Source organism: Protobothrops mucrosquamatus, unplaced genomic scaffold, assembly GCF_001527695.2.
Source record: "Protobothrops mucrosquamatus isolate PMUCROS unplaced genomic scaffold, P.Mucros_1.0 scaffold3589, whole genome shotgun sequence".
Lineage (NCBI taxonomy): Eukaryota > Metazoa > Chordata > Lepidosauria > Squamata > Viperidae > Protobothrops > Protobothrops mucrosquamatus.
In genome coordinates, this window is record NW_015389554.1 from 100519 (window position 1) to 116598 (window position 16080).

General features: G+C 40.6%; 1 protein-coding gene across 1 annotated transcript in view; it reads left to right on the plus strand.

Moving 5' to 3' along the window:
• Positions 1-1082: 1082 nt before the first annotated feature.
• MYO9A (myosin IXA) overlaps positions 1083-16080 on the plus strand; it is a gene marked incomplete at its 3' end in the record, with an annotated part of 79722 nt that continues 64724 nt past the window's right edge. The window contains exons 1-4 of the mRNA XM_029286412.1: positions 1083-1925; positions 11092-11186; positions 13056-13118; positions 14848-14947. Of these exons, the coding sequence (XP_029142245.1) occupies positions 1083-1925; positions 11092-11186; positions 13056-13118; positions 14848-14947 (1101 nt within the window). The remainder of the gene's footprint in view (positions 1926-11091; positions 11187-13055; positions 13119-14847; positions 14948-16080) is intronic.

A 16080-nucleotide genomic window follows, 5' to 3' on the forward strand; every position in this document is an offset into this window, starting at 1 on the left:
GGGTTTTACAAAACCTTTTCACTTTAGACCTCCGCCGCCGTGTACAAAAAAAAAAGGTTCAATCAATCAGTCAATTTCAACTTCTCGCGGGGAAAAAAAAGATCTCGCAAAGTTGGAATTGATTGATTGAACTTTTTAGTCCCACCCAGTCTGCCGTTACCACCGCAGCCACGCCCACCCAATGGGCCACACCCACCCAATGGGCCACACCTACCCGGCACCCGATGATATATAAGTGGATTTTGGGTTGCAGTTTGGGCACTCGGTCTCTAAAAGGTTCGCCATCACTGAAATATAGAATACATTTATACAAAATTCACCAGGTTAAAAAAAAGCATGATAGGTGTATTTTTTTGTACACACACAGGCACAGGCACAGACACACACACACACACACAGTACATAAATATATATAGAATTGCAATTTAACATACTCTACATTTCAATTTTAAAAAAACTTCTATTTTTTCAGTAGTTTTTAAGCACATTACACATTTTTGTTCACCATTTATCCTTTTTTATTGTATATGAGAATAAATCAGATTTATATGAACACTGTAGGTAATTCATAGTGAATGTAAGAATATAATTCCCTCGGAATAACGTAGGAATAAACTAGAATAAAGTTGCAAATCAGTATTTGAAAGAAATATGTTCTCTGTTGGCACAACGTTTTGGCCTATACAACACTTATTTAGATGCTAGCGACTATTAATTTGGTCCCTAGCAGACTACAGAAGATCAACATATTAATTATTGAGGGTAAAATAAAAAAAAGGTAAGTCAATCACACCCACATCTCATTAAAATGGTTTGCTAAAGAATTACCTCTTTCCAGTTTCTCCCGTCTAGCGACAGAACGCGTGTACTTTCCATAGGCTTTCTACTTCTCTCCCAACTGTTTAGCAACTTCTGGTTCTAGAAGAGAATTTTTAGAATTGAAATCTGTGTCTGTTCCATAAAGACTCCGTATCCCTAAAATATTTTCTTCCTTCCTTCCTTTTATTGTAGCACTGTCGCCATGATGGCTTATCTAACCTTGTTAAAGATGGATCGCAGTTACTGATGGGAAGAAGTCCAATATGAGTGGAAATGATACCGGAGGAAGAAGACGCTTTGAAGACACAGAGCACACACTACACATCTACCCTGGGAGCATTGCCGAAGGGACCATTTACTGTCCGGTTATTGCACGGAAAACATCTACCGCTGCCGAGGTGATAGACTCTCTGATTAACAAACTGCAGCTGGACAAAACAAAATGCTACGTCTTGGCCGAAGTGAAGGAATTTGGTGGGGAGGAATGGATCCTCAACCCCACCGACAGCCCTGTCCAGCGCATGATGCTCTGGCCACGGATGGCCCTAGAGAACCGCTTGAGCGGAGAGGACTACCGGTTTCTTCTAAGAGAAAAGAACCTAGACGGGTCGATCCATTACGCCAGTCTCCAGTCCTGGTTGCGGGTCACGGAGGAACGGCGCAGGATGATGGAACGTGGCTTCCTTCCCCAGCCGCAGTACAAGGATTATGACGACTTGTGCGCACTGCCAGACCTGAACGAGAGGACACTCTTGGAAAACCTTAGAAATCGCTTCAAGCAAGAGAAAATCTACACCTACGTGGGAAGCATCTTAATCGTCATTAACCCCTTCAAATTCCTTCCCATTTATAACCCTAAATATGTCAAGATGTACGATAATCATCATCTGGGTAAGCTGGAGCCCCACATCTACGCCGTGGCTGATGTCGCGTATCACGCCATGCTACTGCGGCGGAAGAACCAGTGTATAGTCATTTCTGGAGAAAGCGGGTCTGGCAAAACCCAGAGCACAAATTTCTTGATCCATCACCTCACCGCTCTCAGCCAAAAGGGATTCGCTAGTGGAGTAGAACAAATCATTCTTGGAGCTGGACCAGTGCTGGAGGTAATATTAAAATCATACTGAACAGGTAGTCCTCGACTTACAGCAGTTCATTTAGTGACCCTTCAGCTTATGACCGTTTTTTCACAATGACGACCTTTGCAGCGTCCCCATGATCAGGTGATCAAATTTCAGATGCTTGGCAACTGGTTCATATTTAATGACCGTTGCTATGTCCCAAGGTCATGCGGTCCCCTTTTGCGAAATCAATGGGGAAGCCAGATTCACTTAACAGCCAGGTTGCTGACTTATCAACTGCAGTGATTCACTTAACAACGGTGACAAGAAAGGCTGTAAAATGGGGCAAAACTCACTTAACAAATGTCTCACTTAGCAACAGAAATTTGGGGCTCAATTGTGGTTGTAAGTCGAGGACTACCTGTAGTTTTATGATAAAGCTTTTCTTCTCCCTAATGTGTGTGCTAAAACAATTCTTCTAATAATCAAATCATCATTCTTGTCTTGAAGCAATCGATAAAGCTGTGCAAAGATTTCCTTCCTATTGTAAGGATTCTGCTGGTGAACTACATGTGGAAAACATTAGATTGGAATGTGCTTTAAAAAATACACCAAGAACTGTCATCCTTCTCTTAAATCTTTTCTTTAAAAAAAAATTACGGATTATATTGTACGTTTGTCATCCCGAAGTAAAACATTATTGTTAGAAGGAGGCTTAAATTTAAAATTAGAGGATTTGTCTGAGACTTTTTAGGTGAGAGTGCTAAATATTGTTTGAGATAATTAGGTATTATACTCCATTCTTTGTTGATCTTGATTTTTAAATCTCAAGAATGACAAACCAGAGCTGCTATAAATGGGCTTTTAGTTTTGTTTTTAGTGTTTTTGTATCAGCACAGAACTTTTCTGCTCCCCCCCCCCAAGTTCAAAGGAAGTAAATAGTCTTTATTCATTTGTGGATTTCCCCCCCCCCCCATTTCTTTGAAGTGTCTTTTAAATGCCATCTGCTTCATCTTATGTAAATTGCGAACAACTCTGGTGAAGAACTAGGACACAAATCTAGAATTGTCTGTTTTATGACAGTAATTTAATATAAAATAGAAAACTATCACTTCATACTCATTTAACACATATAAAACAAGCTGATTTAGCCACCCATCTATCAAAGGAAACTGGCATATATGAGTCCCTTGTTCTACGATGAGCCAATGCTAATTTTACCTCTACTAAGCGTAGCAAATCATCCATTGTTAAAAGTTTAAAAAGTGACTTAATATATGAATGAACTATAAGGGGATTATCTAGAATTGCATTTAGGCTTTACTCACCTTCCCAACTGATCATTATATTCCTAGTAATACAAGTAGATTTTATTTCTTTATAAAAATAGCCTGTTCTGCCAACTCAATTTCTGCCACAAGGACAAAGGCACTGCATATACAATATATTGAAGTCATCTGCTAAAATTGCTGATTTTAGCATTAAACATGATCAGAGTAAAAGCTTGATATGGGACAAATTGCTGAGATCCTATATTCATTAACCTCTAAGACAGTGATGGCGAACCTTTTAGAGACCGAGTGCCCCAAAACCGCCCCCCGCCCCCACTCCGCCTCCCACCCTGCCTGCTCCGCCCCTGCCCGCCCCCTGCCCCGCCCGCCCGCAGGGACACGCACCGCCCCCATGGCCCACAGCAGATCACTCAGGTAGCCCTGCAGTGCCATGGCAGCCACGCCCTCCGCCCACACCCCACAGCATTATTGCATGCTATGGGGTGCGAGGGCGGAGTCTTGTCCCTGCTGCTCGGCTATGTCTGTGGCTGCGCTGCTCCGTGCGGGCGCACCCGGGGGTGACTCTCCTCCAGGGGGGCTGCGGGGGAGGCGGGGCTGCAGTGACAGCACGCGTGCCCACAGAGAAGGCTCCGAGTGCCGCCTCTGGCACGCGTGCCATAGGTTGCCACCACTGCTCTAAGACTTTCTTCCAAGGAAAACACTCTGGCTTTCATTGTTACTAACCTCATTTCTAATGACCAAAATTGGATAGGCTTGGGTGGACATCACAGAGAACTTGTTCAGAAAGGAATGAGCAATTTTGCCAAAGAATGGATTTAAGATTAAGAAACTTTGTGAAATCTTTTAATTAACAAATAAACACGTAATATTCCCAAACCGAGTTATTTTCCTATTACAGTTAAAAAATGTGCTCCTTTCGGAAAGCAATCCAAAATCTCAGTGAAATAATACCAATCTTTAAAAGTTCTCACAAACTGCCTCCTATTTCAGGTTCACCAGGAGAATTCCATTGACTGAATTTGCCTTTTCAGAGAACGTTTTTCTTACTTAACATCTCACTTCCTTATACAGCACTGTTTAATTAACTGATCATAACTATTGCAAGGACTGCGATGTTTAGAAAATATCCTTATCTAAAGTGGAGAATAATTCCTTTATGCTTCCTGTCTTCTAAGTCGCCACTAACTATAGTTGACCTTTGTTTTTAGTACACACAAAAGTACCGGGTGGTAAGCAAAGCTGAACGCGCATCCCAGAGGTAGATTGCTTAGTTGCTAAATTTAGTAGGTGGACATCTTTGAATATTAAAAATATGTTCTCCAAAACTTTGTGAGAGGACGTTTCTTGATAGAAGACTAGGTGGGGATGCTGATATAGTTGCCTAATAATAGTTAAAGGAACAGGACCATTAGTTCCTCATCAAGCAGATTTATATCTGTCGAAGGATTAAGAGTGGCAGTGGATAAGAATATCGCATTTAAGGGAGAGATTATTCTGTTTCTTTTACATGATACCTAGTATTTCAAGCTATCCCGGAACTGTAAAGCAAAAGATGACTAGGCAAAGGTTCAAATATTACAAGGCATAGACAGATAGCCCTCCACTTATGACCACAATTGAACCCAACATTTCTCGGGCTAAGTGAGACAGTTAAGTGTGTTTTGCCCCATTTTATGACCTTTCTCGCTACAGACGTGAGGTGAATCACTGCAGTTGTTCAATGAGTAACACAGTTATTAAGTGAATCTGGCTTCCCCATTGATTTGACTGATCAGAAGGCTGCAAAAGAGTGACCCGGGGACATTGCAACTGTCGTAAATATGAGCCAGTTGCCAAGCATCTGGATTTTGATCACGTGACCACAGGGGTGCTACAACGGTCCTAAGCGTGAAAAATGGTCATCAGTCACTTTTTCCTGTGCTGTTGTAACTTTGAACAGTCCCTAAATCAGACATGTCAACCACTAGGCCCGGGGGCCGGATGCAGCCTGCGAAGTGGTTTCATGCGGCCCGCAAAGCCATCCTGGAAACAGTGAGGGAACGGCCCCTGCTGCCTTGGCCCTGGCCCAGGCCAGCTGGGAGCCAATGTACAATTTTGTGGTGGCCATCTATGCTGAAACGCATTCAGTCTTAGCTCCACAAGGCCGTCTGGAAACAGCGAGGAACCAGCCCCTGCCACGTCGGCCCCGCCCCCTGGGTGCATGCTGGGGAGGGGTCACCCTTTGTGAGGAATGAAGAAATGGACCATGCCTTGGCGCTTGCCCCGGTCCCACCCCTTCTGCCAGAGACCCTCAGATCTGTCCCACTCCTGCCCAGACCCCCACAGGCACCCTTGACACAAATGATGTAGAGCTGGCCATGCCCACCCAGTAGGCCACACCCACTCCATCCACGCCCATCCAGTAGGCTGCACCCACACTGGCCACACCCACCAGCCCCCTGAGGGCAACTGCAATGCTGATGCGGCCCTCAATGAAATTGAGTTTGACACCCCTGCCCTAAATGAACGGTTGTAAATTGAGGACTGACCCTGTTCAGGTTTTGAGAAGTTGGGCAATGCTGATGTATGGATTATTGCTTAGTAGTTGTTTTCTTCGTATTACCTGCACAATTAAAAATCTTAGTAGTATTGTCAAGAGGAAAACGTTTCATGCAGATTTCATCATACATTGGAAAGCTCCTTCCCCTTTGTCAGTTTAAAGTCAGCCAAGGTTGCTTACTTTTCCGGTTTTGCCAGCTGCAAGTGAGGGCAAAACCATAGATGTTCTTCCTGATGCTAACTAATCCTGAATCTCAACACTGAGTGCCTTTGCCAGGTATTCGTTACACCCCCCCAAAAAAACATTTTACATTTTCTTACGCTTAGAATCAGCTTAAAGGATAGTTTGGCTTCAGCGTTGTTTTCTTCATATGAACTTTATTCAAGTCAAGTTAACACTTAACATTATTTTCATGCCTTCCTAAATGGAGCACCTCTGGGAAGTCAGTATTTATTGTTGAATTGCCTTGATACTATTTTCCACATATCTTGCATCCAACCAAGTACTAGTTTGCTTTCCAAACCCAGCTTCTATAATTCTTAAGAGGAAAGTATCTCAACTCCCTGTATAGGGAACACATGTCCATTGATTATTGTTTCAGCATGTTGGGGGGGGGGGCGTGTTAGCTGTAACAGTGATATTCATCAAATGACTAGAAGTAGATGTGGATCTTAGACATGTTTGGCCCTCCAAGGGTGCATTGGTCTTAAAAAAGCTTATTTGACTCCAACATCTGCATTTGGTTATCCCCTTCCTGCTCAGCCAGCATAAATGAGAATGAATTTCCCTTTTTTCTACCTCCATTCCAATTCTCTCCCTTTCCCCATCAACAAGTTCCTGTTTGTATCAGCTGTTTTCTCCCCAGATCCATCATCTTCCATGTTGCCATGTACCCTCTGTTTGTCTAGGTCAGGGATAGGCAACCTTGGCTCTTTAATGACTTGTGGACTTCAACTCCCAGAATTCCTGAGCCAGCATGGCTCAGCTTGGAAATCTCTCCCTTTCTCTCAGCACGGCTGGCTCAGGAATTCTGGGAGTTGAAGTCCACGAGTCATAAAAGAGCCAAGGTGGCCTACCCCTGGTCTAGGTTTCTTCCTTATACAGTCTTGTTCTACAGTCTTGTTCTACGGCCCTTATCTTTGCTTCCGTTTGCATGCTCCTTGATCCCTTCACTTGATTCAGAAGGAATCTGGTAGCACTATTTCTGACTAATAACATTTTATTACATAAAAGATGTACACCCTTGTGAGCTGGGGCTACCAGAATAGTTCTGATTTTTTTTTGTCACCATACACTTACACAGCTCTTCTCATACAAGAGTTTGCTTGATTCAATATTTCATGGCTTTTCCATTTGTCTGGGGCTTTGGGGGATTCTTTGAGCCCTCAAAATGGGGTAAAAATGTGGTGTCTGATAGGCGACATCTGTTTCTGTCAATTCTAGCTATTTATGGAGACACGGTGGACTTTCTCCAATATCCTTGCATATTCAGACTGATTAAACCAAATGTCTTTGAATAAGAAACATTAATGCTGGCATGAAACATTGTGCATTCACTGTGACAACTGCTACTTGCAATCTGCCGAAGACAATACCCCACTCTTTTTAGAGGATTTCACTCCATCTCAGCTTGAATTGTTAGGATCAGCAGGTGAAATTACTTGAGGCTGCAGATATTTGTGACAAGAGACAAAGGATTCATTCTTGAATAAAAGAGTATTTAATCTTTAACCACTTTTAACTACTCCTCAGTAGCCAGTGGGGCACAATTGAATATTTGGATTCAGCTAGTTGTATTTCTTCATACTTTATTAATGCAGTTTAATACAGTTTGTGTGTTTGTGACAGTTTTGAGAAATAAAAGGATCCAAAACTGAGTTAGCAGAAAGCACCGTCGGTAATATATAAAAGTAAAAATAGATAATAACTATGGTAAGTAGAAAAATAAAAGATGTACATTGCCTTTCCTTCTAAAAAAAAGAAAGTATTTGAAAAATTGTAACCCTAAATTAGCTTTGTTCATAGTACCTGAGGGAAGTCATCTTCCCCACATCCTTCCTCGCTCCCCAAAATGTAGGGCAAAGAATGCTTTCTGTTCTGTGATTGCTCAGATCAGAGGAACATGGATTTCACCGGTAGCATGCTTCAAATATGGGGATTTTTTTTATTGAAGGAACTTCTCACGGCCCTGTCAACTTTCCCCAGTATGCACAGTCAGTACATACCCATTTTTCAATTTATATTTTTATTTATTTAGTAATTTTTTACCTTTGAGTCAATGTTGACTTCTAGCAGTGCCTACATTAGTATCTATAGTTTTCTTGGCAAGATTTCAGAAGACGTTTGCTATTTCCTGCTTCCTAGGGCTGAGAGAGAATGACTGGCCCAAGGTTACCCAGTTGGCTTAGCGCCTAAGGCGAAACTAGAATTTCCCTTCTCCCAGTTTCAGCCTGATGCCTTAAACCAGGGCTTTTCAACCTTTTCACCCATTGTGCCACTTTTAGGTTATGGCAATATCCGAGTACCATCAGTCGCCTAGCAAGGTGTCAAAAACATGATGACCCAAAAAAAAAAAAGGAAAAAAGTGATAAAGTACAGGTAGTCCTCGACTTACAACAGTTCGCTTAGTGACTGTTCGAAGTTACAATGGCACTGAAAAAAGTGCCTCCCAAGCCACAGCCGAGCAAGACGCCTGTCCGAGGTTTTCATTGTTGTGAGCATTTCTGTTGGGGATTGGCAGTGGGGGTGGGGTGGGGGGTGTTTGGTTTTTATTCCCCCCGTCTGCTGGGTGGTTGCAGCAGGTTTTGGTCACTTCACATGACCCTGGGACACTGTGACCGTCATAAATATGAATCAGTTGCCAAGCATCTGAATGTAAATGACAAGACCCTGGAGATGCTGCAACATTCCAGCTGATCAACGCTTCTTCTGGGCTCAGCAGAAGTACCAGGATCAGTGCCGAGCTCCGGCTGGAGCCTGGCGCTGATCCTGGCGCTTCCACTGAGCCCTGACAGCTCCGAAGAAGTGCCGATCAGCTGGAAAGCGGCACTGATCCTGGCGCTTCCGCTGAGCCCTGACAGCCCTGCAGCTCCAGCCGTCTCTCGCTCAGGCATGTGCGGTGCTGCCACCGGTTCAGCTCATTCCCCTCCCCCATTACCACTTTTCTAGGATGTTCGCGTACCACCTGCCAGGTGCCCATGTACCACAGGGGGTACCCGTACCACTGGTTGAAAAGCCCTGCCTTAAACCACATTTGAAAAATACATTACTCGGGCCTATAATTGAAATCTCTTATTTGGCACCATAACAGATAGGGAGTTTTTTTTTACCTTAAAGAACAACACCAAGAGAGTATGTAACCAGCAATATTTAAAGAAATGGCAAGAGAAAACCTGGAGCAAGCGGCCATTCATTTTAGTTAATCAGTTTTAAATTTAAACAGATAATCAGACACATTGCTTTATTAAGTGTCAAAGCAAAAAAGAATAACAACAGTAACAAGTATAATGTGCCATTTGATTAATTTTCTTTGGAAGGTTTTTAGTCTTTGTAAATATTTAGAAGAATCCTGTCCTAAAACAATCTCCTATTAGTCTTTCAACTCAAGCTATATTTTTTTCTCATAATTATAGAAAACCTGAAGGCATGCCTAGGAACTGCGAGTGATCTTTCAATGCATGTAATTTTCTTAGCCAGCATTGACCTGATTCCCACAGCAAAGTTGATACAACAGTAGAAATATATTGCCTGATGAGCTGCAATTCGGCTAAAGAGTATCCTAAATGTCTCTTTCCTGGTAAAAAAAAATACTGAAGTACCAAGAAAATAGTATCTGTATATTTCTGCTTTCTCCAAACTTGCCTACTGGCAAAGATAATTTAGCACAAAAACTCTTAGGTTTTTCCAGATTCCTTTGAAAGTAGATTCCGTGTCATTAACAGTCGGGGACATTATTAAGGTCTGATTTTGCAGAAAGAGAATGTAATGTTTCTGTTCAAGAAACTATAAGGAAAGCTAGTGCTTTTGAGGTATCTTAAAGTTGATGTATGGCGATTTTTTCCCCCTCAATGTCTAAATTATAAGAATTAATACATATAACATTCCCTCAGATGCCTGCCTGTTATGATAAAATTAATGTCAACAGCATGTAATATTCCAAGAAGTGTATACATCCAAACCATGTGGTGATTTAGTGCTGGGAATGTTGACTACAGCTGTGTTTATGCTCTAGAGTCTCTTTTATGTTATGTTCCAAGCTTGTCGCACATATTTTTGAAGACAAACTTGTTGCTACTTGCTATTTTTTCCCCCATGTTTATAGGGGAATGAAAGAGAAGACATGTATGCTTGCTATTAATAAGCATATTATTTTTACCCAATTAAATTAGATATTTCTTGAATGCCTAATTCAGTTTGGTATTGAATTTGATCATGATTCGTCATCAAATCATCATTGTTAGTGAGGCCTTGCAAATGGCCAGGGGCACTGTTCCATAGGTAACGGGGTATGAGGCGTCGGTTGTGAATAAAATTCATTTTCCTTTGGCTGCACAGCCTTATCCCTCTCCATGCTATTGGGTTGGTGATGATTCTGTCCAGACTTTCTGTGCTTGGAAGACTTCAGCTTGTCTTTTCTGAGGATGGGCCAGCCACAGTTTGTGATTTCCGGGCCACCATAACAGTCAAGGATTCATCCCAGGTCACCATGGGTATAGCACACATCAGACGCTCGCTTTAGACCTGGTTTGTATCTCAAAGCAATTGAGGCCTAGTTTCAGAATGGAGATCTAGCCTTCATTTCTTTTCTTGTGGTCAGATTACAGGTGAACCTTGACTTAACAACAGTGACCGTTCAAAGTTACAATGGCACTGATTAAAGAGACCATTTTTCATAACGACCATTGCAGCATCTCCATGGTCATGTGATCAAAATTCAGAGGCATGGCAACCGACTCGTATTTATGACAATTGCAGAATCCTGTAGTCACCAGTATCCTTTGTGACCTTCTGACAAGCAAAGTCAATGGGGAAGCCAGATTCACTTAACAACCGTGTTACTCACAACAACTGCAGCGATTCACTTAACAACTGTGGCAAGAAAGGTCATAAAATGGGGAAAAACTCACTTAACCACCATCTCACTTAGCAACAGAAACTTTGGGCTCAATTGTAGTGAGGACTATCTGTATTCTCTAGCCTCTACGCAACTGTGTCACTTCCATTCAGCCCAGCTGGCCTTCGCCAGTTGCAGTGCCCTTGAATTGAACTCAGCTCCTGGTAGTAGGATGCACGTAGGAAATGGCAGATCCTCATCTCCGTGTTACCTCTGCAGTGAATTGTTCTGGTAGGTTTTTGACACTTACTTTTCTTATTTTGACAGGCTTTTGGGAATGCCAAGACAGCACACAACAACAATTCAAGTCGCTTTGGCAAATTTATTCAAGTAAATTATCAGGAGACTGGCACTGTGCGTGGGTAAGTGGCAATGAGCAGTGACTAAAGAGCTTTAGGCATGAATGGCGTGCAGCTGTTAGTAGTTTTATATGCATGCTTAGAATGTAAAACATCCTGTGTCAATCTGGGCTGTAGCTGCTTGTCTGGGAAAGATGTGGGCATGTCATGTAGGAGAAATAATTGGCTTGATATAGGTATCTTTTGTTAAGGAAAGTAACTTCCTACATTCTTTTCATTACAACTTTTCAGTTTAATCACAAGGGAAATGGAAAAATTTCTGAAATATGTATTTTTAATGAATTGATATAATAAATTCTTAAGAAACTCTACTCTCCACAGATATTTTTCTCTGGAATTCTTTGGCTCTGGTTTGAATAGTACACATCATTCACAGCTATTTGAATCTGAAAAACAAACGGTTTTTTCAAGACAGTTACAGTGTTAGGAAAGCAAATGAAGGGCCCCTAAATTAAGCTACTGTACCTTCAGATCAGAAAATAAGCTGTTGATCCCACTAATGCTGTATTAATTAGCAGCTTGAGTCTAAGTTTTTAAAATGGGAAGTAGAAGAAAATATTATGTTCAATTATATGAAGGACCAGCACAAAAATTGATGGTTGTCTGACAATCTTTTGGAGTTAAAGTACATTAAAGCAGAAAAACGTCTGAAACAGTGGAACTCATTCTGTGATATTACTTTGTAAAATATTTGGGATTGCAGAATTTCCAGGTTTTGAAAGGCCAGTCTGATCATTGTGCTATATTTTGAGCCATTTAGATAGAATCTTCCAATTCCATTATTGGCTTGGTAAAAATTCTACTCTTCTGAATAAAGAAATAGAGCCAGACATTTTTTCCCCTTTGTTCTCTGCTTCAGTTTCTTTAAATCGATTGCTTTTCCTTGTCAAAAACAAGGAAACAAAACTTGTAGCTTACCTGGCCAGTACACTGTCATAGTTCCAGTTTTTATGTAGTCTGTTATCTTCCTGGAGTTTGAAGAGCAAGCAGGATGTAAAAATCCTGTTTTCATTGTTGACGGCTACACCTTGGGGTTTTTTCCTGCGGTCACATTTAGGATTAATACATGTGAACAATATTGGGCCCCCAGGTGAATCAGTCAGAAGATATCAAGACATGTACTTTTCTATAAACGTTTTGGCCTAGTTGTTCAACTGAGATGCCAAGAATAGCAGTAGTACCTTGATTTTGGCTCTGAGGAAGTTATATTCATCTGACCTTTTGTTTCACACAGACTATTCATGAATATTGCTATGGTGTTGCAACCCTTAGATAAATAAAAACCTGTTAAAAAAATTATCTCCGTTATTGAAGGATGTTTTGGGCATTCGTGACACTTCTGCTTTCACAGTGCCTTAGCAAATTGCTTTTCATTTTCTTTTATCTGTTAAATACCTTTGATGGCATCCATTCAGTGGATAGTGCTACAGGTTGGTCAGCGAAGTTAGGGTAAAGGAGATATATAATTCAGTTTTGTCATGCATGTCTTCTGGGTATTTATGTTAAAAATCATATCCCATCATTTCCATTACTTGAGTACCATTTAGAAAGTGTACCCTTTAAAAAAATAATAGCTTCAGGATGGATGCAATACTGTAATACTGATATGGGCAGACTACATCACCATGATGTAGTGACTCATCAGTTCACCATATTTTGCAGCACAATTCAAATGAAGCCCAAATTTTGCAGTATTTATATTTATATATTTATATTTCTTATGGGAAATGGAAAATGCTACCAAGAAAGAAAGTGAAGAAGATGGATTCAGCTTATGTACAGAATTATTTCATCCCTTGTATGAATTAGGGCTCCCCCACCCCATACAATATTTTTTCCCATACAATGCTCTGCCATTTATTTTTCTTCTAGAGCTTACGTTGAAAAGTATCTACTAGAAAAGTCCAGACTAGTCTATCAGGAACATAATGAAAGGTGAGTAACGAATGAAATAACACATATAAACTACTGGAACAAATAAAGGAAGATAAATCAAAACAACTATTAGAATTTCAGAGTATAATTATTTCACTGGGTTATAAATTGTGCCTGCCTTTCACATTTTGGAAGAGATGGTTCTCATCCAAAATATGAAATGACATACTTATTACTGACTAATTCATTTCCCAGCTTTGAGGGCTTGTTGTTACAATCCTGTTTTTATCTTCTTGGTAATTAGTAGCTAGTAATATAGGGTCCTATGAAATTCCTGGGCTCCTAGAAATCTATCTCCAGAAATTAATAAACAAGGATTGTAGGTTAAGAGCAGTTGCTCACGCAAACAGTCCAGTTTCTTGCTCAGAAATTACATTGTCCTTCTTAATGGATTGCACACCCTTCAGCGTGCAAGGAAGTAAGGGGAAAGCATGCTCCATGGTAGTTTATTAGCCCTGCGCTCCAGTTTAGATTGTACTTGCTTGTTACATGGAGACAGGAAAAAGAACAGTGGGTTATTTCCTCCCCATGCCCCCTCCAGCAATTTGTGTAAGATGGAACTTTATGTGTGTGTGTGGGGGTGTGTGTGTTATTTTCAGCATATATCTTCTACCGTATTGAAAACTGAAAAATGATATACCGGCCTCCCCCCAAAAGATAAATCAGATTTATGTTACAAGTCAGAAAGAAGTAAGAACCCTGCTTAATACATCTGTGTATACATCTTTCAGTAAAGAATCCTGGAGCACTTTTTTCCTATTTTGGTAGTTTATTTGTGCTCTGTTTTTGTACACAGGAAATCCTCGATTTAATGACCGCAATTGAGCCCCAAATTTCGGTTGCTAAGTGAGACATTTGTTAAGTGAATTTCGACCCATTTTACAACCTTTCTTGCCCCCGTTGTTAAGTGAATCGCTGCAGTTGTTAAGTGAAACTGGCTTCCCCATTGACTTTGCTTGTCAGAAGGTCGCAAAAGGGGATGACATCATAAATACGAACCAGTTGCCAAGCCTCATCATTTTGATCACGTGACCCTGCAACAGTCATAAGTGTGAAAAACTGTCCCAAGTCACTTTTTTTCAGTGCCGTTGTAACTTCAAATGGTCACTAAGCAAACTGTTGTAAGTCAAGAACAACCTTGGATTTAGAAAAAGCAAGGACTAGCTAGTACAGTGGTGGCAAACCTATGGCACAGGTGCCAGAGGCGGCACTCAGAGCCCTCTCTGGGGGCACGCGCGCCGTCGCCCCAGTCCTAGGCCGTCAGCTGGGTTTTATAAAACCTTTTCGCTTTAGGCCTCCACTGCCGTGTGCAAAAAAAAAAAAAAGGTTCAATCAATCAGTCAATTTCAACTTCTCGCTGGGAAAAAAATCTTGCAAAGTTGGAATTGATTGATTGAACTTTTTAGTCCCACCCACTCTGCCATTACCACTGCAGCCACACCCAGCCAATGGGCCACGCCCACCCGGCACCCGACGATGCATAAGTGGGTTTTGGGTTGCAGTTTGGGCACTCGGTCTCTAAAAGGTTCGCCATCACTGAGCTAGTACTAGATTTAGGTTTTACATTTTCAGCCACGAGTTCCAGCACTACAAAGTACTCTGTGCTGTTGATTCATCACCCTTTTTTTGTAGTTTCTTCCTGATACGCCAGTAATTTGTATACTTCCCACTGTTGCCCATCCTATTACTCATTTTTTACTGTAATGCATTTTTTTTTACTTGTTATCAGGAACTACCATGTATTTTATTACCTGCTGGCGGGAGCAAGCGAAGAAGAAAAATCTGCTTTTCACCTTAAACAGCCTGATGAATATCACTACCTTAATCAGGTGGGAATAGACTAGCAGCTTTGCCTCCGGTACATGGGTTTTACTTCAGAGTGATGGGCTATTCTCACAATGCTCTTTTAAAACTATTGTTCATGTCATCTGCTCAGAAATTTTATGACATAAGCAACTGATCGTTACAATAGTGAACTATAGGTAAATAAAAGATTTTGGATCAGAGCTTTTCAAAAGAATATATAATTTTCCAAGCGACTTTCATATTAACAGCTAATAGTAGTTTATTATTTTATTTTCACAATTTGCACATCTTAAACAACTTGCATGTTTTCCTAATTCTTTTGTTTGGTAGCATGACATTTTAATATCTTTACAAATAATCCCAACTGCCTGTAAATAATTGAAATTATGGAGATACTGCATCTTATACTAACATTTCACACCGTTTATATAACTTGTTTTCTTGAGTACCCAAGGGTTTTGAATGCGATAAAACCGAGAGGAAAGAACAGTTAAGGTGGTAAAATGCTATCCCATTAGAATTACGTAACATAATTAAATACAATACTTTTAAGATTGAATCCTAAATTACTTTCCTTCCACTATCCAAATGGTACAAAACACAGCAGGTTTTTCAGTATAAGATAATGTGAGATTAGTGTTAATGATTCCTCTCTCTGTTTGTGTACTCATTGCTTCAGTAGGAAACGGGCGGAGAAATCATAAATAGAGCTCTAGGCAGCTTAATAGTGATTGAATTATCACTGAAGGAGTGATATAGGTAAATTTTAAAAAGTAGAACTTTTAAGTTTTGTTTTGATTCCCTATTTTAAAAGATTCCTAGGATGGATACCCAGAGAATCTGGCAATCAATCATACCCAACCTCTATATCATTAGTTTTATAAAATGAATTGTAATTTTAGATTTCAGTTTTACCCAAATGACTTCTATTTTACCCAAATGACTTCATAATAATAAATATTTGAGAACCTTTGTTGAAAAACTACTTTTTAACAAGATGGGAATCTTAATGTTAATTCAGATTGTAAAATCATTAAATATTGCAGATTGTTTTAACATTGGAAATTAATCAGGCCAGTGCTGGTAATTTGGTAGAGCGCATAGAAGGCTCTGCTTGGTCTTGGAATAACTTATTCAGTTATTTATTTTGCAGTAT